Source organism: Spea bombifrons, chromosome 8 (assembly GCF_027358695.1).
Source record: "Spea bombifrons isolate aSpeBom1 chromosome 8, aSpeBom1.2.pri, whole genome shotgun sequence".
In the NCBI taxonomy this organism is placed as follows: Eukaryota; Metazoa; Chordata; class Amphibia; order Anura; family Pelobatidae; genus Spea; species Spea bombifrons.
The window spans coordinates 43,247,518-43,273,318 of NC_071094.1; the positions used below are offsets into that span (position 1 = coordinate 43,247,518).

General features: G+C 43.0%; 1 protein-coding gene across 1 annotated transcript; it reads right to left on the minus strand.

Annotated features, from left to right (window-relative positions):
• Positions 1-3,851: 3,851 nt before the first annotated feature.
• On the minus strand, positions 3,852-25,268 carry VWA7 (von Willebrand factor A domain containing 7). The gene is made up of 18 exons (XM_053472556.1): positions 25,189-25,268; positions 23,413-24,123; positions 19,929-20,176; positions 18,214-18,495; positions 17,946-18,042; positions 17,261-17,383; positions 16,793-16,988; positions 16,533-16,696; positions 16,313-16,425; positions 15,679-15,795; positions 15,332-15,520; positions 15,093-15,225; positions 14,785-14,913; positions 14,450-14,542; positions 14,061-14,320; positions 13,390-13,535; positions 6,704-6,872; positions 3,852-4,640 (listed from the first exon to the last, which is right to left on the minus strand). The coding sequence occupies exons 2-18, from the start codon at positions 23,528-23,530 to the stop codon at positions 4,266-4,268; spliced, it is 2,952 nt and encodes a 983-aa protein (XP_053328531.1). The 5' UTR covers positions 23,531-24,123; positions 25,189-25,268; the 3' UTR covers positions 3,852-4,265.
• Positions 25,269-25,801: the final 533 nt, after the last annotated feature.

The following is a 25,801-nucleotide window of genomic DNA, read 5'->3' on the forward strand; positions in this document are numbered from 1 at the left end:
TTCCAGTGGCAGCTTCCCGCTGTATTTATTGTTACAGTGTACAGAAAATGAGCATCCGCGGGTCCCTTCTTAATGAGCCATTCTTCATAACCCAGCACAAGGAGCCCATTGTAACGACTTTCATGAAATGGCCCTAATAATGACCCTCATGAAAACAATGACTCTTCAGTCAGTAAAGATATTCTGAATCAATTCACCTGTATTCAAGCAAGGGTTTAAGATGTGATATAGTAGTAAGAAATATAGCATTAAGGATGATCAGATATCATGAAGTCAGAGAATATGAAAAAGCTCGAGAATATGTGACTGAGAATCTGCCCTGACTGGGGTAAAAACCCTGAGACTCTGGGGTAAACCTCACCACTTCTCAGGTATGCACATGGCTGCCGCTCGCCCTCCGCCTTACATCGTAGCATAAAGTTACCCCTGCTGCTTGGCACATATGATAAGGGGCAGATATGCTGCTGAACAGTTTTATCTGATCTCACTTCCTTGTATAGTTAATGTGTTTGGATACGGATTCTACTCAATGTAAGAACCCTGGGGGTATAATAATATCACTTAGATGACAGTTAGATGACCCCGAGTCTCTCTAAGTATTAACCTTTTAATGTTCGCTGATAACATTGTGCTAATAAAGCTCTTATTTGTAAATGTATTTACTAGACTTCTGCAAATCAACCAGAAACGATTAGGACAAATTTATTTTTTTCCAGACAACAAATTTAATTTTTGCAGAAACACTTCTCTTTCTTCACGGATCTGTCTGCATTATTCTCTCCCCCATTCCTCCAATCAGGAGAGAGGGTGTCCCCGTGGTGTGCACAGAGGCTCCTCCCCTTATGCAGAAGTGCTCCAGGAGACCGAGGTCATGAGGTGGTGAACATGAAGAAGGAGAAGAAAAGAGACAGAGATAGGTAGGTGGAGAGTGTGAGAGAGCGTGAGGGAGGGTGAGTGCAGGAAATGAAATTTAAACTAACCCTCCTCGTTTTTGGACATCCATACAAATTAACAAAATCAAAGTCTAGTATTTACAGATTTTATTGAACAAATCACAAGGAATTATCACACTAAACTGACAGCTGAGTTCTAAGGAGAACTTTGCTAATACATTTCATAACAAGAGTTCACTACACCCGGCCACAAAGCAACCCGCTCAGAGGGGTCCAGTTAATGCAACAAACAGAACCAAACCCGGCGTCCTACGCACCGCACATGAGAACAAAACACCCTCGCTACTTCTGGAAACATAAAAACTTTGCGCTTCTTCGCTGATCTGCAGTGGAGGACAACCAGATCGGGCTCCAACTCCAACGCTCCTTTTGTATTTTGGTCCTTGCGAGTGTCGGTAGGGACCCCCGTAGAGACTCCTGATGATGTAAGGAAGTCCGTCTCCGGCTCCCCAGCTTTGCTCGTTTAACCTCACCGGGGAACTCACCCAATATTGGGCAAATTCTGGTCTGGGGACCCAAAGGTAGACTAGGCCTTTCCTTGGAGGTCCACCTTTGTGCCCTGTGGAAGGGTTGTGGTTTAATGAAAAGCCTGGCCAATCATATCCATCCTTCACCATTTTTATCCAGCCATGCTCCTCCCAGTCCCCACCCTTTTGTTTTATTTTTTAGTGGTCTGGGGTTTGCGGGAAGCCCACCCATCTGGCTTTTGTTTAGGCGTAACACAAAGCGTTGGGGCCCCTGCAAGCTTTATTAAGGGGCCCCCTCTCTTTATGGATTGAAACCTCAATAACGTGCTATTAAATAATGGAGCTAATAAAACTGAGGTGCCCGTAAAAAAGTTGTTTTCAGTGAAAAGGCGAATGTTGGTGTTCACTCCACAGACGAAGTTAAATCGCGTTCCGTAGACTTGGGACCCCATAAAACTGGAGCGGATTTTTAAGAATTCATTATTTCCACAATCCTCGTTGTCAGATATTTTAGGCTGGAAAACAGGTATTCCATATTTGTGTATTTTATATGAACACAAAATGTAGTCAGAACCATTTTGTTTTCCTTAATCATATAATATTTTTTTCTGTCCTTGTTCTCTCTATCATTGAGAACAAAGAAGCGTTTATGAATATAGCTGCTTCAGCAAATATTTCCTATCTTCCATGAGAAAGTTAAGGAGTTAAGGAGGAGAAGCTGCGTATCTCTAGGAATGTAAGTTGGAATGGGGGATAAGTTGTAAGACCCCCGAAACCTGATTTACTACCTAGGAGGTCACGTCTAGAGATATGGGTGACCAAGGATAAATTCCAAACGCATATGTAATGGTCTTAAAGTTATTTCTTAGACCAGAGCGTCTCTTAGAGGTAAATGATGGAAGTATAATAGTACAAAAATGCTAAGAAGTCCTAATTATAATGGGTAAAACCCACCATTCTGATTGGAGAATTCCAATAGGTGGAGAATATGATAATAAGCCCTGTCTTTAAAAGCATATGTTTTAAATAATTTAAGGACTCACCAAATTTACTCCCAGACAATTGGAATTTTGGAACATCATAAGACCTTGGCACCATGTTTTACTCTTAGAATTACTTTGAGTTTCTAACATATATATAACTTCAAGAAAAGTTATTCTTCTTTCCACTTATTTTTTATATATATTTTTAGAGTGATCTCTCCAAGGACCAGTTGGACCACTGCAAAAAGTGGTGGTAAATATAATAGTTTTAATATTCTGAATAGAGGTGAATTTTGTCTACTTCAATATAGAATTCCCTTTTTCTGGGAAATAGTATATGGCATTATTGTATATGACATTATAGTATATGGCATTATTCCATACGACATTATTGTATATGACATTATTGTATATGACATTATAGTATATGGCATTATTTTATATGACGTTATTGTATATGACATTATTGTATATGGCATTATTGTATATGACGTTATTGTATATGACATTATAGTATATGACATTATAGTATATGGCATTATTGTATATGACATTATTGTATATGACATTATTGTATATGACGTAATTGTATATGACATTATTGTATATGGCATTATAGTATATGGCATTATTGTATATGACGTTATTGTATATGACATTATAGTATATGACATTATAGTATATGGCATTATTGTATATGACGTTATTGTATATGACGTTATTGTATATGACATTATAGTATATGACATTATTGTATATGACATTATAGTATATGGCATTATTGTATATGACGTTATTGTATATGACATTATAGTATATGACATTATAGTATATGACATTATAGTATATGGCATTATTGTATATGACGTTATTGTATATGACATTATAGTATATGACATTATAGTATATGGCATTATTGTATATGACGTTATTGTATATGACATTATAGTATATGACATTATAGTATATGACGTTATTGTATATGACATTATAGTATATGGCATTATTGTATATGACGTTATTGTATATGACATTATAGTATATGACGTTATTGTTTATGACATTATAGTATATGGCATTATTGTATATGATGTTATTGTATATGTCGGCTTGTGAGACTGCAGCTTATAACCCGTGATAATGACAATAATGTAAAAGGTATTTTTACCTGTAGACTTTATTTGCATCTATTAGAAATTTTGCTGATGCTCTTTAGAAATTATTGAATTCTTTTTAATTATTGTATTAGTAAAACTAACATATAGAGAGATAATGATCTTTTTATTACCGCCCTGAGTATTCTTATTTTTGGTTGCTGAGTGGAAATTCAGTGGTTTGATGTTAATAAATACCATTTATTTAAGGTGATAATTGATGAAGCTGAAATTTTTATGCCATGTGCTTTTTTCGCCTGTTGCATTTTGTGTTAGACTCAAAAAGTAATAATTCATATTTGATAATTCATCGATAATATACTGTATTTCTGAACTGATTCACTTTGACATGCTTAGGTAATTTTTCTGTATTATATTATGCACTGCATGACTTATATAGATATTTTATAAATGGTGTTTTTCCAATAAATGATATTTTTGATTGACTATCGTGGTGATATAATATATCTCATTTGAATTATAATTTTGATGCGATTTGAAAGGATTTAGGATCAGAGATAAAATATAGGGTATCTCTTTGTATTAATATTGTGGATGTGGTCCTACAATAATTAATAGCGTCATCGTTTTGCATACGTGATAAAATATTGGTTTTGCCTATTTTGTCTCATTAATATCCCTAACATAGTCATGGATGTAGGTCTTCTTCACACTCTGCCCCTCATCGATTGGTATGCCAGACGCAGACTACACAGTCCAACTGGTGATATAATATATCATTAATCCAAGCAGTAGAACCAGGGTCTTGTTTTGCCCCAACTGTGTGGCCGCGGAGGGGGCAGTTAGGTGGCAGTACCCTGTCGTCCGCCGGTAGGTGGTCAGAAGGATCTCCGCTGAAGGTGAGCAACAGTCTGACGTGAATTCAATGCGTTCTGACGGCCCATCAGGGCCGTGAGAGATGGAACCGGTGCCAAACAGAATCTGTACGGACTTGACTCCATCTCGATCTGACACCTGTAGAACTGCCCCCCAGGCACGGGACTGGCAGGACCCCGGAGAGAGAGGGGGGCAAGAGCCGGAATAGGACATGAGGGTGCAAGAAGGAAATGTTTTGGGCGAAACCTAAGAGTGACCGAGAAGGATAGAAAGAAAGTGTCAGATATTTTATGCTAGAAAACATGTATTCTATATATTCTGTATTTACATGAGCACAAAATGGAGTCAGAGCCATTTTATTTTATTTAATCATGTAGTGATTATTTCTTTTTGTCCTTGTTCCCTCTATAATTGAGAACAAAGGAGTATTCACGTATAATGATGTTTCAGCGTATATATGATCCAATTAATGTTATCTTCCATGAGAAAGTTAAGGAGTAGACACTGCATATCCTTAGGAATGTAAATTGGAATGGGGGATACGTCGTAAGACCACCAAAACCTAATTTACTACCTAGGAGGCAACATCTGGAGATATGGGTGACTACAAAGACCTGATTTACTACCTAGGAGGTAACATCTAAAGATAAGGGTGACCATGAATGAATTCCTAACACATATGTAATGGTCTTAAGTTATTTCTTAGACCAGAGCGTCTCTCGCTGGTAAATTAAGAAATTACAAGGATGTAAAAATGAGTGGAAGTCCTAATTATAATGGGTAAAACCCACCGTTATGATTGGATAATTCCAATCAAGAGGTGGAAGCTATGATAATAAGCTATGTCTTTAAAAGCTTATGTCTTTAATAATTTAGGGGCGCACCTTAGAAACTCACCTTAAGGACTGACCCTTAAAAAAAAAACGGACCTTAAAGACTCACCTTAAGGCTCACCTGAGAAAAGGCACCCTGAAACAGACAGACCCTGAGGACTGATTTCATTTAATTTACCCCAAAGAATTGGAATCTCAACATCCTGGCACCATAATCTTACTCTAAGAAATACTTTGAGTCCCAACCTATATAACTTTTAGTAAGTTATATTTCTTTCCACTTAATTTCTTGCCACTGAACCTGGATTAACTTCTACAAGGACCAGTTGGACAACAGCAACAAGTGGTGGTAAATATAATTGTTTTATTATTCTAAATAGAGGTGAATTTTGTCTTCTTCGTATAGAATTCCCTGTTTCTGGGAAGTACTATATTGCATTATTGTATATGACGGCTTGTGAGACTGCAGCTTATAACCCGTGATAATAACAATAATGAAAAGGTATTTTTACCTGTAGATGAAGTTTGACATTATTTGCATCTATTAGGAATTTCACTAAACACTCTTAGACATTATTAAATTATTTTAATTGTCATATTAGTTAAACTAATATAATAGAGTTAGTGATCTTTTTATTACCGCCTTGATTATTATCATTTTTGGTTGCTGAGTGGGATGGAAATTAATTGTGTGTGTTAGACTCATAAAGTATTAATTCATATTGATAACTTTCGATAATATACCGTATTTGGATATACTGCAATTTGACATGTTTAAGAACTTTGTATTTTGTATTCTGCACTGTGTGACTTATATATAGATTTTATAAATCGCCTTCACAATAAATAATATTTTTGATTGATTATCGTTGTGATATATATCTAATTTGAATTATAATTTTCAGCGATCTGAAAGGATTTAGGATCGGAGATAAAATATAGGGTATCTCCTTAAATTAATATTGTGGATGTGGTACTACAATATTTGGTAGCGTCGTTATTTTGCGTGTGTGATAAAATATTGGTTTTGCCTATTTTGTCTCATTAATATCCCTAACAAAAGAGAGATGAATCAGGGTGGTGTGGGGAGGGGTAATTGGAGGTGGACAAAAAAAGGGAAAAAAGGAGAAGGTGGTGGGACGGACATAGAGACCGGAATTAAGGTAAAGAAGCCATGAGATACAGAATGCAGCAAGGGGGGACAAAAATAACACATTAACAATGGTGGAAATAATAAATAATAAATTAAATATAATAAAGTATAATTAACTATTCATTAACTAATAATCTATATTACTATTAACCTCAAATGCAGCCCCTATGTGACCACCTAGCCACATCCTGACATATGACATCATACACCGGTGTTCTGCTGCAATACCCGCTTCTCTCGGCGCCCAGTGAAGGCACGCAGGTGGCAGGTGGCCGGCAGGCGGACGGTGACACGCGGTGAAATTAGCGGTGAGGAATACATACCCGTGTTTTTTTCTGCACCACGAGGGTTAACATCGTGAAGCAGGCCCTTGTCTTTTTCTCACAGCTGGCGATCGATGCTATAACGGTGACGACCGCCTCTTCCTTCGCTGTGTTGGGAGCTTTGATCCAGAATTCTGTCACGTGGCTCTCGTAGCGATTCATGTTGAGTCTGCACGGGATGGGGGTAAAAAGTCACGAGTACTGGTTCAATGGGGACAAACTGAGCCAAAAAGTCAATAAATTAACTAATTCTTTAAAAAAATAACTAAAAATGCAGGGATGGAGTGAGGAATAATCACAGAACAAAAAGGAATCAGCAGAACCTTAAACGCCTTCATGTTCTCTGCACATTATTTACTCCATTTAAGTAATATAGACATATATAATAACGTTCAAAGGTTTGGGGTCACTGAGCTGTTTCCATGGAAACCAAGGCCTTTTCTTGCTGTACCATAATTACAAAAGGGTTTCTAACGATGAATTAGCCATTTAAACTTAAACTTGGATCAGCGAACACAACGTGCCATTGGAACACAGGAGTGATGGGAGCGATAAAGGGCCATTGGAACACAGGAGTGATGGGAGCGATAAAGGGCCATTGGAACACAGGAGTGATGGGAGCGATAAAGGGCCATTGGAACACAGGAGTGATGGGAGTGATAAAGGGCCATTGGAACCCAGGAGTGATGGGAGTGATAAAGAGCCATTGGATCCCAGGAGTGATGGGAGTGATAAAGGGTCTCTGTGCACCTATGAGGAAATTACATTAAATCAGCCGTTTCCAGCTACAATAGTCATTTACAACATTAACCCCGTCTGCGCTGGATTTCTGATCCATTTCATGTTATTTTAATGGACAGAATGTGCTTTTCTTTCGTAAACAGGGACATTTCTAAGTGACCCCACACTTTTGAACATGTGTTTTAAGAAGCTGGAGACACGCAGCCTCCCGGACTTACCTGACGATGGTCTGGTTTATCGTGAAGTCCGAGTCATCGCTGATCAAACTAACGCTATAGCAGGTGGATGGGGCGTAATTGCTGATTGTGAGCGACACTCGACGATTGGAGCCTGGAGTCAGGGCAGACGGAGACTCGTTTGACATCTGCAGAGAATTAAAAACATTAATGTATAGACTATATGTATAGAGAACATACAGAGGAGAACTAACAGGTCGTCTAAGAAAATGTATCCTACAGGACAGAAGTGACTGTAATGGAACGCACCTCCCGGGCACCCTGACCCATTTTCAGACCCAAACCCCTGTGTTTCCCTGATGCCCTGATGAGAGTGTGAGTGAGAGAGCATGAGAATGTATCAATCACTAAACATAATGGTTTTGGTGGCCTATTGATACCCATGAACATTGGCAACCTACCTTGTCACGTGATACTCTAAGACACGTTCAGCTCAATTTATTTAACATAAGATAATATGATTAGACCCCTGGGTGATTAGCAATAGATGCTGTAGTTAGAGGAAAATGTTACGATCATTCCAAGACACAAGACGCAAGTAATAATCTATTGGTACTCAGGCAGGTGTAGTGGGAGTGTGAGTAGGTTACCCATGATGTGTTAGTGCAGGATAAAGTGTATCACGCTCCGGATGCAATAAGATGAGTGTCCATGCGCACCTCCACCACACATTCCGCTGCTTTAAGATGCTGGGGGGCCTCCCGATGCAGTGCATGCTCGTTATCATCTTGGCCGCTCACCCCAACTCTGAACTCACCGATAGGCATGTGCCCCACCTCGGTCACCAGGAGCCCTGCCTTTCTGGTCTTGTTCAGTTCGAAACTCTGGGTCTCCCCTTCGATGGAGGTCAGAGAGACATGGTCCAGATGAGCAGTCTCCGGGAGTCCAATGGTTTCAACAACCAACACGGCTGGGACTCCTACCAGAGAGGCCGGAAAGAGAGCACCATCGTAGGTCAAGGTCACATCGACTAGCAAGACGGCAAAACCTAGCCTTGTACACGTTTAACGTTATATGGGTTAGAGGAGATGTATGGAGAACTTCATACCTGCTACCGGCTGGTTGGTGTATGTATACAACCCCGGGTGAGAACCGTTCATGGAAGCCCCGAAATAATAAAGGAAGTCAACAGAACTGCGACCTATGAAAGAAGGGGGATGAAGGAGCAGCAAAAAGAAAATCACAGAGGGGGGGGAGAAGGAAAGGAGGGGAAGATATCAAGGTGGAGGATGGAATAGAAAAGAGTCAGAGTGAAAAAAAGAACATGTAGACACAAACACATAACTTAAGTTGGAAAAGAGACTGCAGCAGAGATGAAGAGAGGGAAACACAGCATCCACATGGGTATTCTGAGGTACATACAGAGAGGCATGTAGTCATGTCACCTTGAACATGTAAAGTGTGGAGTCCCATGGTTGTCATAACGATGCTCCAGCTCCCCACAGACAGAGGGTCTTTGAGAGAAATTCGAGTTAACGTGCCGCTGGAACGACGAACGCCATGCTGGACTAGATGGCAACTACGGGCGACTACAGCAGTCCTAGAGGTACCTAGCCCTGTCTATATGTACCCTGAAGGTCAGTCCTAGAGGTCCCGCCTGTGTCCGTATCTTCCCCGTCCAGGCGGGTCCTAGGGGTACCTACCCATGTTTCTTTCTCACTAGATCAGTCCTAGAGGTGTCCGGTTCTACCCATCCCCCGCCCCTCCCTCTTGTGTTTCAGGAACAGAGATATTTGTGGGTTTGTCGAAATGGACCAATCTCCGAGGGGCAGAAATGGTTGCAAAAACCTACCATGTACGAGCAGCTTCGTCCTCTGCACCGCTTATTCCGCCCCATAATCCATTAAATGCTCTCTGTCTTCCTGCGCCAAGGTCGAAACGTTGTTGTCCTTCTCCTTCAATAAACCTGCCTGATGGAACCCTTGAGTGCCTGGAGCCTTTTTCTATTTTGATTTACTGGGGAGCTGGCCCTTCCTGGCACAGCTAAGCACCTGAGTTCCTGTGGTGTGTGCAGATTCCTGATTCTGGTGACTGGCTTCTATATCTGTCATAGAAGCCACGACATCATATATAGCCAGATATAGAAGCCATGACATGGTATTTAACAGAGGTGTGCAAGACCGGCGGCTATCTGACGGCTTGCGCTATACTGATAAACCGCAAGCTGGACATTTGATCCATACGCCGATCCGTATGGATCCGTATGCATATCCGCCAGACTGAGTAGGACCAGCCGCGCTCCTCGTGAGTGTCTGTGTACACTCACACTTCTCCTTGCTGCATACTTAGAGATCTGGGTTTAGATGTATACATACATGCATTCAGCTGCCCCCTACACGTGATCCTAGCATGTGCGAGGGTAACGCATACTGTGCACGTATAGAGTGCACGTGTGTCTGCGGTGGACGGGCGCCTGGATACGTTTTGTACTTGGAGACTGTTACTGGAAGCCCCGATCCGTCTGATCGAGTATCGATTACCGATAATTACAAAAGCCGATTTATTCACCAACATTCCGTTGCTATAACGTAACCTTCCATCCCGGAATGTTGCTGGAGAAATGGCTTCCTTGTACGAGCTGTGATTTATTTAGAGGAAAGTAATCCAATATCCACATTCTAACCCAAAAATGCCACCTGTATAATAAATGTAGATGTAATTTACAGAAATGCCACTAAGTGGCGCACTTCCTGACTTTATTTTATTTTTTAACAAAATGCAATTTTAATTTTTTTATAATTTTTTTTGCTGGGTTTATCTAATTTTTGCAGACTCTAACTGTGGTTGGTTAATGGGGGAAAAATACTACTTACTGGTGCTAAATTGTTAAACCCCTTTAACGTCATTCTGTCAAATCCCCATTTTGTCATGTTTTTGGTTTTTTTTTCATAATTTTTAATACCCTCATTGCCCCCCCCTGCCAACACACACTACACTTCAGTCTTCAAATTGCCGTATAATCTCATTCTTCCAGAAAAAGCACTTCAGTACAATATGGATTTTAAATCCAAATCGCTCTGCATCAATGCTGGACTCGATCGCTACATCGCAGCCTCATCCGACTATATGCTGGAAACTGACTTCTTTTTTATTTTGTAAACCTCTAAGTTTATAAATAAACGGCTTCAAGAATATTCCAAGATTTGTGTTTTTATTCTTCAAAAAATATTTATTCCCTGAAGAAAAAAAAAAAAAAAAGGCAGATTTAGCATTTTAATAAAAGGGATGCACAAAAAACACAAAGGAAAGAAAAATGTTTAAAAAATGTTTCATTATTACTTAGCTCTTTCGTGATTCGCTACTCAGTTTCTGTATAAAACTTACATTGTCATACATTGTCAGATAATTAGCGATTTGATTATATTTCTGTTACTCCGACCTGGCCGAGGGAATCCGATCCAATAGAAAAGGCTCCGCGTTACCTTCAGCTCTCCTCTGCCGGACCGACGCGGTTCTGGAAAAAGAGAATGACAGTCACACGCCGGGCGGGACACGGAGTAACACGCAATGCACACGGGAACATGTATGAGCGCTGGCGTGTGCTAACCGGTACCTTCTCCGTTTCATCTTGTAGTAGATGCCGATAACGATCAGGCTGATGACAACAACCGCAATGACCATGACGCTGATCACCACCGTCTGTGTGGAGACGCCGCTCGCCCCTGTAAACGGAAACGCGTTTCACATCATGTACAGGTGAGAGTGACATATGATGCCCTACAAGGGGAGGGGCAGACTCACAGCTCCTTCTATGTCACCCTGTAGTGGGAGGGGGAGACTCACAGCTCCTTCTATGTCACCCTACAGGGGGAGGGGCAGACTCACAGCTCCTTCTATGTCACCCTACAGGGGGAGGGGCAGACTCACAGCTCCTTCTATGTCACCCTACAGGGGGAGGGGCAGACTCACAGCTCCCTCTTCCTAGACGTCTGACCGTTTATTAGCCCACTCACGCTCACTGTTGTCCGTCTCTCCCGGCTGGGCAGCTTGCGATGGTGTCAGGAGATACTCGGCACTGATTTGCGGGAATTCTGCCACCGAGCACCTCCAGCGGCCGTGGTTTCTCGGCTTCGCGGGGTCCAGGTTGTAGATGGCGTTAGGAAGGCTCTCCTTTTTGGATTGCAGAATGACCCCGTTTAATGACCAGCTGAACGTGACTTTCTTCTCGGGCAGCGCCTTGGTCTGGCACAGGCTGCATATGAGGGCGTTCGCGGCGTCGTTCAGCACCAAGTTCAGTGACGGCGGCGGAGACTGGTGAGATGAACATCCTGACTTCAGGGAAGGAGGCAGAAAAACAGTTTGGTGCAAGGAGACGGCAATAATGAAAATAGGACGGGCAGAAGCCTTCGGAATACCCCTCACTCTCATCACATATACATGTTACCTGGCTGGGGCTCACCTGGAGATCACCTTAAAGAGTGTGCTGGTACTACAGCAAACTCTGGACCGCGTCCCAGGTCAAGCTTTTTCTAGGTTTTAATTTATATCCCTGGATGTGCGAATAATTAATGGGCATTCCCAACGTTTCACTCCTCGTATCAGATTAAAATATCTTTTCAAAAAATAGATAGATGTATAGAGACAAAGTCTTTCTTGGAACGAAGGGGCGTTGCAGTATTGTAGCCTGCCCCTGCTGACCCCACCCCCGAGGTTCCTTGAACTTTTGATTCATGGAGATAAGTAGCCTTCAATATTTTATTGTAACAGCAATTCCCAGCATGCAGTGAAGGCTCCCCACCAGGAACGCTGGGGCGATATTTAGCACCCAGGTGGCAGATGCCCGGCACACGGATGGTGTGACATTAGCGGTGAAGAATACGTACCTGTGTTTTGTTCTGCACGACGAGGGGTAACATCGCGGAGCAGGCCCATGTCTTTTTCTCACAGCTGGCGATCGATGCTGTAACGGTGACGACCGCGTCTTCCTTCGCTGTGTCAGGAGCTTTGATCTTGAATTCTGTCACGTGCCTCTCGTAGCGATTCATGTTGAGTCTGCACGTGATGGGGGTAAAAAGTCACGAGGACTGGTTCAATGGGGACAAACTGAGCCAAAAAGTAAATAAATTAACTAATTATTTTAAACTTAAACTTGGATCAGCGAACACAATGTACCATTGGAACACAGGAGTGATGGGAGTGATAAAGGGCCATTGGAACACAGGAGTGATGGGAGTGATAAAGGGCCATTGGAACACAGGAGTGATGGGAGTGATAAAGGGCCATTGGAACACAGGAGTGATGGGAGTGATAAAGGGCCATTGGAACACAGGAGTGATGGGAGTGATAAAGGGCCATTGGAACACAGGAGTGATGGGAGTGATAAAGGGCCATTGGAACACAGGAGTGATGGGAGTGATAAAGGGCCATTGGAACCCAGGAGTCATGGGAGTGATAAAGAGCCATTGGAACACAGGAGTGATGGGAGTGATAAAGAGCCATTGGAACACAGGAGTGATGGGAGTGATAAAGAGCCATTGGAACACAGGAGTGATGGGAGTGATAAAGGGCCGTTGGAACCCAGGAGTGATGGGAGTGATAAGGAAATTCCATTAAAAATCAGCCGTTTCCAGCTACAATAGTAATTTACAACATTAACCCCATCTGTGCTGGATTTCTGATCCATTTCATGTTATTTTGTTATGGACAGTGACCCCACACTTTTGAACATGTGTTTTAAGAAGCTGGAGACACGCAGCCTCCCGGACTTACCTGCCGATGGTCTGGTTTATCGTGAAATCCGAGTCATCGCTGATCAAACTAACGCTATAGCAGGTGGATGGGGCGTAATTGCTGATTGTGAGCGACACTCGACGATTGGAGCCTGGAGTCAGGGCAGACGGAGACTCGTTTGACATCTGCAGAGAATTAAAAACATTAATGTATAGACTATATGTATAGAGAACATACAGAGGAGAACTAACAGGTCGTCTAAGAAAATGTATCCTACAGGACAGAAGTGACTGTAATAGAACGCACCTCCCGGGCACCCTGACCAATTTTCAGACCCAAACCCCTGTGCTTCCCTGATGCCCTGATGAGAGTGTGAGTGAGAGAGCGTGAGAATGTATCAATCACTAAACATAATGGTGGCCTATTGATACCCATGAACATTGGCAACCTACCTTGTCACGTGATATTCTAAGACACGTTCAGCTCAAATTATTTAACATAAGATAATATGATTAGACCCCTGGGTGATTAGCAATAGATGCTGTAGTTAGAGGAAAATGTTACGATCATTCCAAGACACAAGACGCAAGTAATAATCTATTAGTACTCAGGCAGGTGTAGTGGGAGTGTGAGTAGGTTACCCATGATGTGTTAGTACAGGATAAAGTGTATCATGCTCAGGATGCAATAAGATGAGTGTCCATGCGCACCTCCACCACACATTCCGCTGCTTTAAGATGCTGGGGGGCCTCCCGATGCAGTGCATGCTCGTTATCATCTTGGCCGCTCACCCCAACTCTGAACTCACCGATAGGCATGTGCCCCACCTCGGTCACCAGGAGCCCTGCCTTACTGGTCTTTCTCAGTTCCAAACTCTGGGTCTCCCCTTCGATGGAGGTCAGAGAGACATGGTCCAGATGAGCAGTCTCCGGGAGTCCAATGGTTTCAACAACCAACACGGCCGGGACTCCTACCAGAGAGGCCGGAAAGAGAGCACCATCGTAGGTCAAGGTCACATCGACTAGCAAGACGGCAAAACCTAGCCTTGTACACGTTTAACGTTATATGGGTTAGAGGAGATGTATGGAGAACTTCATACCTGCTACCGGTTGGTTGGTGTATGTATACAACCCCGGGTGAGAACCGTTCATGGAAGCCCCGAAATAATAAAGGAAGTCAACAGAACTGCGACCTATGAAAGAAAAGGGATGAAGGAGCAGCAAAAAGAAAATCACAGAGGGGGGAAAAGGAAAGGAGGGGAAGATATCAAGGTGGAGGATGGAATAGAAAAGAGTCAGAGTGAAAAAAAGAACATGTAGACACAAACACATAACTTAAGTTGGAAAAGAGACTGCAGCAGAGATGAAGAGAGGGAAACACAGCATCCACATGGGTATTCTGAGGTACATACAGAGAGGCATGTAGTCATGTCACCTTGAACATGTAAAGTGTGGAGTCCCATGGTTGTCATAACGATGCTCCAGCTCCCCACAGACAGAGGGTCTTTGAGAGAAATTCGAGTTAACGTGCCACTGGAACGACGAACGCCATGCTGGACGTGACCTGGTTGGAGAGAGAGAAGCCTGACTAGATGGCAATAAATGATCACTGGCACCTCTCAGCTTGGCTGATTACTACAGTCGAACATGTAGTAGACAGACTCTACCGTATGTCCTAAAACATGGTGGTCAGAGAATGAATCTCAACATTTACTAACGGTGCATGGGGTTCTGAATTCTCACCTGCAGGATCTATTATGTTGAATTTCTTGACTTCTCCATTTATATACAAAGAAACACTGTGCAAAAATTTGTCCACCTCAAATACATGGGTGGCGTTTCCTTTCCTCTCGCTCTGGAGATGAAGAAGCTTGACCTGTAAAGATGGGATAAAAGCAGCAGCAAAGTGTCAATCATCCCACGCCAGGATACTTCACACTGAGGACTGCCAGCCTTCCCAACGCTTACACGGGTTCATTTACCATATCAAAGTGGGCTGATTCTCCAATGACATCCGATACACTACTGATGTCTTCGTTGTTGGTGAAGATGACTTGGCCACCTGACGTCATCGCAAGTTCCGAATACAGGTCAAATCTGTCCTGTCTTAACAATTCCCTCCTGCTCCGTCCGCGTGTCAGAGAAGGATCCTCCGTAATCAGGAAAGAAACCTGAGGAGACAAGAGGTTGCCCAGAGGTCCTTTTAGATTCCGACATTCAACTGAGATCTTCTCTATCTCTCCACCTACTACTAACCACCGTATTCTATATCTCTGTTCCTCCTCATTCTTATCCGTTCTGGGGAATCATGGATAAGCCAATGTCTCACCTTCATCTTTTTATCTTGGATCAAAGCCTCCACGGAGCTCCGAAGCTCAATGTCTTTGGCGGAAGCATCAGTAAAAACAAAGATTTCGGAATGAGGAGGAGTGTGTATCAGAGCCAGCTGGAACGAAAGCAAAGGGTTATAAAAGTGTCCAGAACAGAAGTGTTGGTGTTAGATAGAAGGGGATAGTGGTGCAAATCAAGACATAGAAGATCACACAATGATAGGGCCACGTTAATGAATGGACGCTATGGAACCTTATGTGGAAATGGAACAGTATCTCTCTCGATAAGCTTCATCTGTGTCTCGTTCCTCCTTTCCAACCTGACAAGTCACTTCTTCTCTCCTCTCTGCTTCCTTCTTCATGGTCATAGTTCATACAAAGTTCTGCTCTGGGCTGGTCGCCTTGCTTTCACGCTTCCTCTTAAAAATATCTTTTTCCTTTTACAATATATGGACTTTGTTACAAACTGCATTCCCCATACAGGTGCGGTCTAGCAGCCCGGCACACGGGCAAATGCCCACTGCGCCGCTGGCCATTGACACCCTATACGCACCCGATCTGCCGCCCCTGCTTTCCTGTTTCCAAAGGTTCTTTCTTGTTATTATTATCAACATATTATAAATAGACGGTTACCCGCAGTGCCGACAGACACATCTCTGGTTCATCTCCCCCACCCAGGGCGACCAGAGAATTCAGATACTTCCGGAATTCATTAGGGTCACTTGTCTTGAATACAGGGCCGAATCCTAGAAGTAACAAAAAGACCCTTATGATGTTTCGTGTGTGTAATAGGGTGGACAGTCTATGAATATTCACTTTTTAGGGGAATTTTAACACTTTTTTTTCCAGCTACCTGGATCGTGGAAAGGCACGAGGATATAGTAGTCTGGGTACAGCAGATTCTGCCTATTAATTATCTCATTGGCCTGGCGTCGGACCGCGGTAATCTCTTCCCCCATGCTTCCCGTTGTGTCCAGGACGAAACTCAGAGCTGGAAAAGAAGAGACTCCGAGGAGCCTACGAGACGGGGGATCGGGAGGAAGAGGGGTGTGAGTTTGGGGTGATGTACACGCGACAGGTCATATGTAACATATGATGTCTCTCTCATCATACCTCAGCATCTCACGGTCCGTCACATCTTTCCGTAGCTGGCTCAGAAACTGAATGGTAGCCCGGAGAGCCAGTTCAGCAGCCTGGGTGTGGAGGAAGTGGTGGGGGGAATAAATGGCGTTGTTGGTGTCCTTGTTGATTCCACCACGTGCACTAAACCGACTGCTATAATCGAAAGGCCCGCCGTGGCTGCACTTTCCTAGAGTGACACAAAGTTTGTTACATTCTATGTGGAATAAAAATGTATCCGAACGGCTGATATTTCTGTTTACAAAAAAATAAATATTTTTTCCAGGATTTACTTTCCCATTTAATCAATGGATTCCAAATGATGTTTCTCCTGCTTTATTTACCCTAAATTACATATCGGAACCGTGACCGGCTCTTAGAACCTCAGCTCTGGATAAGAAAAAGCACTGACTTCCATACTGTGGCCTCAGGGTTTGGCCCCTCTGGCAGTTTTTTACGCACCCCGAGGCTTCTTAGGTGTTTCTCCGAAGTAGCCCGATGTCAGGAGATTTCTCTTTTGAACGCTCTCTGCTATGTTGTTCCGACACGAGACTTCAGTGCAGTCTATACAGGTCTGATCCGAGGCTGAAATAGACGAAAGAGTGAGATGAGGAAGAACGTACGGAATTCTAGGAGAAGAAGCCACTACGGCCGATATCGAATGTATTAAAAAATGTGACCTTTGGGTCAATGGTTTAATCTGCTGGGAGGGAGGTCTAAGGTTGTCTTTCTCTGGTTCGAGCAACATGGATACCACCAAGGCAGGGGGGCCGCCATTCTGTCATTATTTAATCCAGTTTATTTTCTCCTGTTTGTGTGAGAATGAGATGGGTAGAAAAAATATGGAAACCAATAAAAGTAAAGGGTAGCCTAGAAAGGCATGAGAAAGGTGGTAGATAAGTGGAACAGCCTTTCAGCAGAAGTGGTAGTTGTTAATACAGAGAGGGAATTTAAACACGCATGGGTTAGACATACGGCTCCTGAATCTAAGACGAGACCAACGGCTGATTAAGGTTTGAGTCTTTACAGCAGGAGAAACGGGCGACTAGACGGGGGCCGAAAAGGACAGATCTGCCGGCGGGTTCTATGTCTCTAAAAGGAATGGGACAAAGCTGAGGGGTTGTTAGAAGCGGATGAAGTTAATTACCTCCAGCTAGAGAGGTGATGTCTTTCCCTGGAGAGGCTAGATCGGGGTAAATGTCAGTGTTACCCATCTCTACCCAGTTGGTGTGACTGTAAAAGTCCTGCAAGGAATGGAACAAAGAATGCTATTGGGAAATGGAACAAGAAAATTTTACCTCACATTCCGAGAAACGCTGGAACCATCATGAACAGAGCCATCGGCCACCAACCCCTCCATACAAACCACCACTCACTACTGGGAACATACTGGAGAACCTGCTCCAGGCCCTCACCTGCAAGGAGTGCAACATCTGGCCTAACCTCTGCCGAGACCCCTCGTAGTCTTTGGCCTTCATAGCAGTGAGTAGGTCCTCCCGGGCCCTCAGCAGGAGGCTGTTTCCTTGCTGCAATCTCTCAGAGTCGAAATGACACAAGGGGTCGTCGCGGGTCCCGTTGAGGAAGTCCGTGTTGGCGTTCGCATTGACTATTTGCCGCACGGAGGCCCTGAACTGGCGGACAGACACTTCTTCTCCAAAATACGCTCTTAAAATGTCATCTGCAATCAGCGTCTTACCCTAAAAGACCAAGACCAAGTTAGCCGGTTAACTTAACATGAAGAGTCAAGGAATGTTGGACATTATGAAGGAAGTGAGGTGGAAGGAAGTGAATTGTATGATTTAAAATATTTTTAAAGGATTTTCTTTAAAATATATATAAATATCCAGCAAATATATGATGTGCCTTATCTGTTCTTAATTTCGCAATTGGGGGAGATAAAACTTAAGCCATCAGGGTCGGTCAAAAGAGTCCTGGAGGACATATCGAGCCGTCAGACGGCGGCAGGACTTCAGCCGAAACTGGTGTCTCCGAGAGTCTAAGTGAAATGTGACGCCCTCGTAACGTGTTTTACGTTCATTACAGGCTCACATTAGGCCAGTCATACCAACAACTGACCCCCCGAATATCTAATCACCCTGACTCGCACCAAAGAGGCGCAATTCTGGATATTAAACACGGTGGGGAATGGGCTGACGAGATGAGACCGCTGGCTTTCATTTGCGGTCTAATCCCATTTTCCAAGAAAAAGTTTAATTGTATATAGAATCCTAACACAAAACACACACCTAATGCAATAAAGATGTGAACACAAAACAGCATTTATAAACCATTAAGGCAGCGTCATCAGGGCAATTGTTAAACGTTGAAATATTAATAAGACGCTCTTGTGTTAGAAGGATTGATAGCGGTGTTATGGGATTACGGGGAATGTATACCGCAATAAACGAGGGGGGTTCGTTATTCTTAATTCATTAGCATTACATCCAAACAGATAATAACAGAGGGAGGGGTGGGCCGAGTCATCAGCTTGAGACATGCCATTAAATTTGATAGAGATCACAACACAATGTGACATACGTGGATTAGACACGATGATGTCATAATGTTGACATTTTCACATATATGAGGATATGGTTGTCCCTCTTTCCAAAATATGGGACAATAGTCATACTAAGCCAACAAAAGCCGTCACCGGCATCCAAACAATAAAGATCCCCCTCCTGACAGGATCTATTCAATGAAATGCCCCTTCCCTGCCTGCACCGGGGAGAAGAACGAGACATTTCAAGAGAATACGGGGTGAAAAAAACACAAAGGAATTAATTACAGACGTTCCCCTGCACCTGGGGCCAAATCCGAGCTAAACCCCCAGGGGTAAAGTGCCGCTACCGGAACGCAGGGCATGGGGCAGGAGATTAGCATATTGAGTCAAAATCGGATTTAAATTGCCAAAATATGACTAAACCGCACAAAAAGTATCCGCGTGTCTATTTTGTAACTTTATAACCCAAATTAGTTTAACGTTTGAAAAAAAGGTGTTTTATTTACCACCCCAGTAGTGTTTTATTTATTCTTTATTGATTTATATAGCGCCATCATATTCCGCAGCGCTGTACAATGGGTAATCAGGAGATAATAAAGCAGTGGATGACATGGACGTGGGCTTTACCTGGAAGTCCTGTTTGTTTAATGGGGGACGGGTAGGATGCTTGTTGTCCAGCAGGATCTGCAGGGTGACGTTGAGTATGGCCTCCTCCGTCAGATCCTGGTGAGTGTACGATCCCCACGTCACCGACAAGAACTTGGACCAGAAGTTGGGGAAGAAGGCATGGCTTCCTGGGAGGACCACGCTCGCCACTATCAGACAGCCAAGGAGACGGGGCAAGCGAGGAGCCATCGTCCCAGAGAAGGACGGTCCTACAAAGAAAGATATTTCACTGAACGACAGCAAAAAAAAACTCAAACCGGGCAGTAAAGGGTGAATGTACGGAACATCTAAAGGGGGTAGAAGGGTAAAGCTCTACAGCTGAATTCCCAAATCCTACAAAAACCTACAATTTAAAAAAAGCAATAAATATGCCGTGTATACTCTACTTACTTACCATTTAGAAGGTTTGGGGTCACTTAGAAATGTTCTTGTTTTTTTTAAAGAAAAGCAGATTTTGTCCATTAAACATGAAATGGATCAGAAATCCTGCGCAGACGGGGTTAATGCTGTAAATGACTATTGTAGATGGAAATGTCTGATTTTTAATGGAATCTCTTTATCGGCGTACAGAGGCCCTTTATCACTCCCATCACTCCTGGGTTCCAATGGCCCTTCATCACTCCCATCACTCCTGTGTTCCAATGGCACATTGCGTTCGCTGATCCAAAAAAAGGCTAATTGATGCTTAGAAAACCCTTTTGGCAATTTTGTTACAGCCAGAAAAAACAACTTTTGAATGTTAGTGTGTGTCTGTATACCATGGAAGCCGCCATCTTAACGTTCTGTACGAGATGTATGAGACTATCCTGAACATACGACCAAGGACCAAATAAACTCTGAGATTTTTACAGAAGGAAAGAAACCGGCGGGTCCGAATGGGTCCGATCTGCCGTTCCTTCACGTTGTGTTCTCTCTCCCCCGTTGTTATGTTTCTGATTGGTTCAGGCAGCCTTTGTAATGGAGGGAACCTCAAGACATGAAACCAATGAATATTCTATCTCTGCCATCTTGACTTTCCTACAATATATGTTTTTATACAAATATACCCAAAACAGGTAGTTGCCACTTGGTTGTTCCCCTTTAAGACCTAAGCATTAGTCGGGATACATGTTTGCGTCAATACCGGCTTCTAAAACAAAGTTCCTTTGATGTGCGGCTTCCCCGCCGCTTCCCAATTTGCATGTTTTATAGACTGCAGCCTCCATTAAAAAATTCTGCTTCTTGTAACTCGTAAAGGCTTTCTTGCTCCTTGGCCCTCGCCGGAGTCAAAGAGTTTGGGAGATTAAGTGCGCGCGGGGTCCGCGGCGTCTCAATCCGGAGCGTGGAGCAGGCGCTCATGGAAACCCGCCACGTCCTCGTAAACGCCTCTGGAGACGTGTTAATACATTTTACGTGAAGCCGTCACTAAGAGAATTATCACGGAACCACATAAAACGGCCCAGGAGTTAGTAAATACACCCCATCGAATCCAAGCCGAATTGTCGGCCATGTTTTCCAAGAACACATATAATTTTTACATATTGCTGACCAGCCCAGATAGAGTGCTGCCCTGCAGTATGGAGGATGTATAACTGACTAATTGTTTCCCTCCCATGAGTCTATACATCCCACATATCTGTGCTGGTCACCAATGTGGAAAAAACGTATCCCTGTCCTGAAAAACATGGCCGCCGTGGTCACCCTAGCGACAAAGCTAGCAGGAACAGGAAGCAGCCTGCAGCTAAAAGGATACAGGCTATTTGCGCCTTAATATATTTGATTGCTTCCATAAAGAGTAATTTTGGAAACGCTTAGGCCAACTAGCCCTAGGGTGGCAGGTCCTGGGGGCAGCAGCAAATTCGGGGGGGCATATTACCCTCTCTCAGGGGAGAGTGCAGCCTCCATAGACTATGAAGACATGAAGAGACCGTGTATGACATCATATTCCAACACAGCGCTGCTCTGGGTCCAACCTAGGGCAGCCCAAAATTGATGATAGGTTGTTGCCATAGAAATGTGAAAATTAACACTTCAAAAAGTGGGTTTTTTTGTGATTATAGAAAGAATAAAATGACAGATCTTTATTTAAAATGCTAGCGAGTGCAATTAACGTCTTTGCCAAGTGGAACTGCATCTTTAAGAAATAAAGAAAGAAAAACAACTACTAATCTAGTCACCTGATTTATGTATAAAAGGAGCACTTTGACCTTTTGTGTAGCTTTCTGTAGCCTATTCCTAAAAACACCTGTCTTCTCGCTATAATATAAGTTATACATTACACGCACACGCCTCAGCCAGGCATCTCCGACATAAATTAAACATTAACCCTCTTTCTTTTCAACGCAAATATAAAATTAAATATTTCCCCCTTCGATATGAGGTACTCATCAAAATATTTCTTTCTGGGGGGAGGGGGTACAAGTTTTCTTATATCTTGTAAAAACAACAAAAAAAAGGAAAAAACACAAAATTGCATTTTTTTAAATGCCCGGTACAAATTAGTTTGCGGTTTAGTGTAATGTAAAACAATCTCAATTTAACAATTTGAGGTTGCGTACTTTTTCATATTTTGTAAAAAAAAAAAAAAAAAAAAGAACAAAAAAAATCTATTTTTTTTTGTATGAGACAAACGGTTTAGCGTAATAAAAAAAAACTAAATTTAACAATTTGGGGTTGTGCAAGTTTTTTATAATTTGTAAAAAAAAAATCTGAATTTTTTTAATGTATAATACAAATCACTTTGTGGTTAAGTGTCATAAAAAATTTAAATTTAACAATTTGGGGTTGTGCACTTTTTTATATTTTGTAAAAAAAATGATTTTTTTGTAATGTATGATACAAATCAGTTTGAGGTTTGGTGTAACGTAAAAATCTAAATTTAACAATTCGTGGTTGTGCAAGTTTTTTATATTTTGTAAAAAAAATTTAGCTGGTGAAATACAGAACTTTTGCAATTTTTTATTACATCATATATATTTTTTTTCGTGTTTTTTCCTATTTTTCTGCAATTTACACCCCGGTTGGAGTCTACGATTCAATTGGTTCCCTGTTAACCTTTAATTGTATTCTTTCGGTGTTTTTTTGGGGATGTTTGCTTATAATTAGTATATTACGAAAATTGTTTAATTACATTTCTGTTAACGTAACAGCCGCAAACTATAAGAAAAAGATTTTTTTAGATAGATTTTAAATGCAATTTTTTTAAAAAAAAATAAATATTTGGAACTCACGTGGAGTAATGCATAAAAGATTTGGAAAAAAAAAAACTTTAATTTAATTGGGGCAAAATCTAAATGATTCTGTGTGAAAAAATTGCAGAATGCTGCAGGTTTTTTTGTCGGGTTTTTAAGCAAAAAAATATATTTCTTAAAGTATCCTCCAGTCCCGTTGAGGTGGAATTGCATCCGTTTACACGTTATCACCACGAACGATATTTATCACCGGACCTATCATGAACTTGCGTTACCTTTATGTATGGCCCTCGCTGAATCGCCACGGTGGGATGAAGCCCCCTTAATGGCTTCTTCCTCTGGTTTCTGGCGGCAGGTTAATGTCATCGAACAGACACTGGGGCCGAGTCCCATGAAACAAAGGGCAAACAATTCAAGGGACTTTAATCTCTCCCGTGAGACTGCGATTGGATCATCAGCTGCGTCTTGTGAAGAATGGAGGGTCTCCGTTAATAGTCACTCAGGTCAGGAGGAGTTTAATAATGAAGTCACCCAAAAGCCCCTCAGACAGAAGCCCCCTCTGGCGACCCGGCAAAGAATTCCTCCAAGAAACGGAACAATAAAAGAAACAAAAAGAATCCGCAGAAGGTCGGTTATCTGTAGTTTCAGGGTTACACGGTTTCGAAGTTTGATAAGGCGTCGGGTTGAGATTTTCCAAGATGCCCCAACCGGCTCTGATTCAGAAGACAGCGAATGGGGGGGGGGGCACAAAAACTCCAAGAAGAGAACGCCCGGCGGACTCTCACAGAGAGGACACGAGACGGACACGCGACAAAATTTGCGGACACTTGGGCATGAATTAACGCAGCTAATCTGCGAGGCGACTTCACTCAGGTGGCGGCCGGCAGCGTTGGGTCCGTCTGGCCGGCTGAGGACCTGGCAGCGTGAAGGTCCGTCCACCTCTGAGGTGGGCAAACTTTTTGAAAGGAGAAGAGGTCCTTAAGTACCTGGGGAGCGGGGGGCATGAATAAAACGAGCCGTGATGTCACTGGAATCATTCAGATGATGATTCAGATCTCCAGACCCCTTTTTTTCTCAGTTCCTTCTATTCTAGCCCCTTTGTTCTTTATTTGTTATTTTTTTTGGTCTCTTTCTGTATTTTTAGCAGATTTTAGATTGTTTTCTTTTACTTTATGATCTAAGAAGCACAAATCCCCCGTGGGCGACATGCGCTGATGTAACGCAGACACCCGGGAGGAATATGAATGCATCCATTCTAACGACGCGTGATTACAGGCTTTGTGTAAATTGTGAAAATCTTTCAATAAAAACATTTTTTTTTTTTGTTCTTAAAAAAAGCCTATTTGCAGGTTTCGAGCAGACCTCGGGGTTAACCCCTCTCCTGCCATACAGGTGTCTCATTAATGGTGTCCAGGGAGGGCTTTAAATTATACGAGAGTCTTACTGTGTTAAAGGGTAGTGCAGGCCCATTGATTCTGCTCCTTGGTAAGTAATATAATAAATTAACAGGACTCGCCAAACTTGGGGTACTTGATTTTTTTTTAGCGTTATTTGCTGGGCGTGCGCTGAATTCTTGTTTTATGAATTTAAAGACGACGCTCACGCAGCTCTCGAGCCGGACACAGAACACTGAACGGTTACGTCTAAAAACACTCTACGCCTTTATACGCATAATAGTGCATCTTACACGCCAAGAACCCTACACCTTACACACGCACACACATTTATCCAAATATTCCATATCTTCCACGCACACACACATATACACCGGATTCTACCCCTAACTCCTGCAGACACCCCGAACACAGACTCCGTTACAGAACCGTACACCTGCAGCAGGGTTCCAGGTACCTCGCCCCAGAGTTACACGCTTTAAACACACGCACACGCTACACATTCACCAATCCCTTACTTTTCACATGCCGGTGATCACGCAGCAGTCCCTTCCACGGTCTAGGAACACGCACAGACCAGCACGCACAGACATCAGACACATCTTTAACCCTCTCCTGTACTCATTGTGACACAGACAGGAAGAAAGGGACGAGTACCTTAAACTCCGGACCCAGAGATTAACCCCTGCAGACGCGGCTTCTCCCAACACACCGCGCGCAGCGGCGGCTTCCTAATCTCCCTACAAACAGTAGCCACTTCTCAGCCTTTATCAGCCACGGCAATAAAGGGGCCCGCCCTCCACTCTTAAAGGGCCATTGTCCCTTTTCCACGAAGGGGGCCGTGTTCGTGCATGCGTGCGTGAAATGCCGACGACGGCTGGTGTGTGGCCTTGAAATGTGGTTTTAAAGGATGTAAAAAAAAAGTGTTAAAAACAGACTAGAGGAAGTAATTGTGCAGCAAAGCTCACACACACGCACACTCGCACAGACACGCACACTCACACAGACACACAAATTTATGAATGACTAAAGAAACCAACAGAACGCAGCCATCGTATGCAACGCTAGATGCCGTGGTGTGTCTGCGGGTGATTGTGTGTCCGTGCCCGTCACGCGCATTGTTTGCGTGCCTTCTTTGTGTGAACCTTTCCGTGCGTGCATGAGGTCACGAGTCTTTTGTGTCACCACAATACCACGTAGCAGGGGGAGGCGTGAGAAAAGGATTAAGCACAACCCAGCAGAAGCCTCGGCGAGCCCCCCTCCGGCCCAA

Excerpts from the sequence above, each read along its gene's own strand:
- VWA7 (XM_053472556.1), bottom strand. The coding sequence starts at position 23,530 with ATGGGACTCGGCCCCAGTGTCTGTTCGATGACATTAACCTGCCGCCAG. Across the intron at positions 15,796-16,312 it reads TGTGTCTGTCGGCACTGCGG|CTGGCTCTGATACACACTCC; the intron begins GTAACCGTCTAT and ends CTTTCGTTCCAG. Across the intron at positions 14,543-14,784 it reads CCACACTTTACATGTTCAAG|GTCGCAGTTCTGTTGACTTC; the intron begins GTGACATGACTA and ends TTTCTTTCATAG.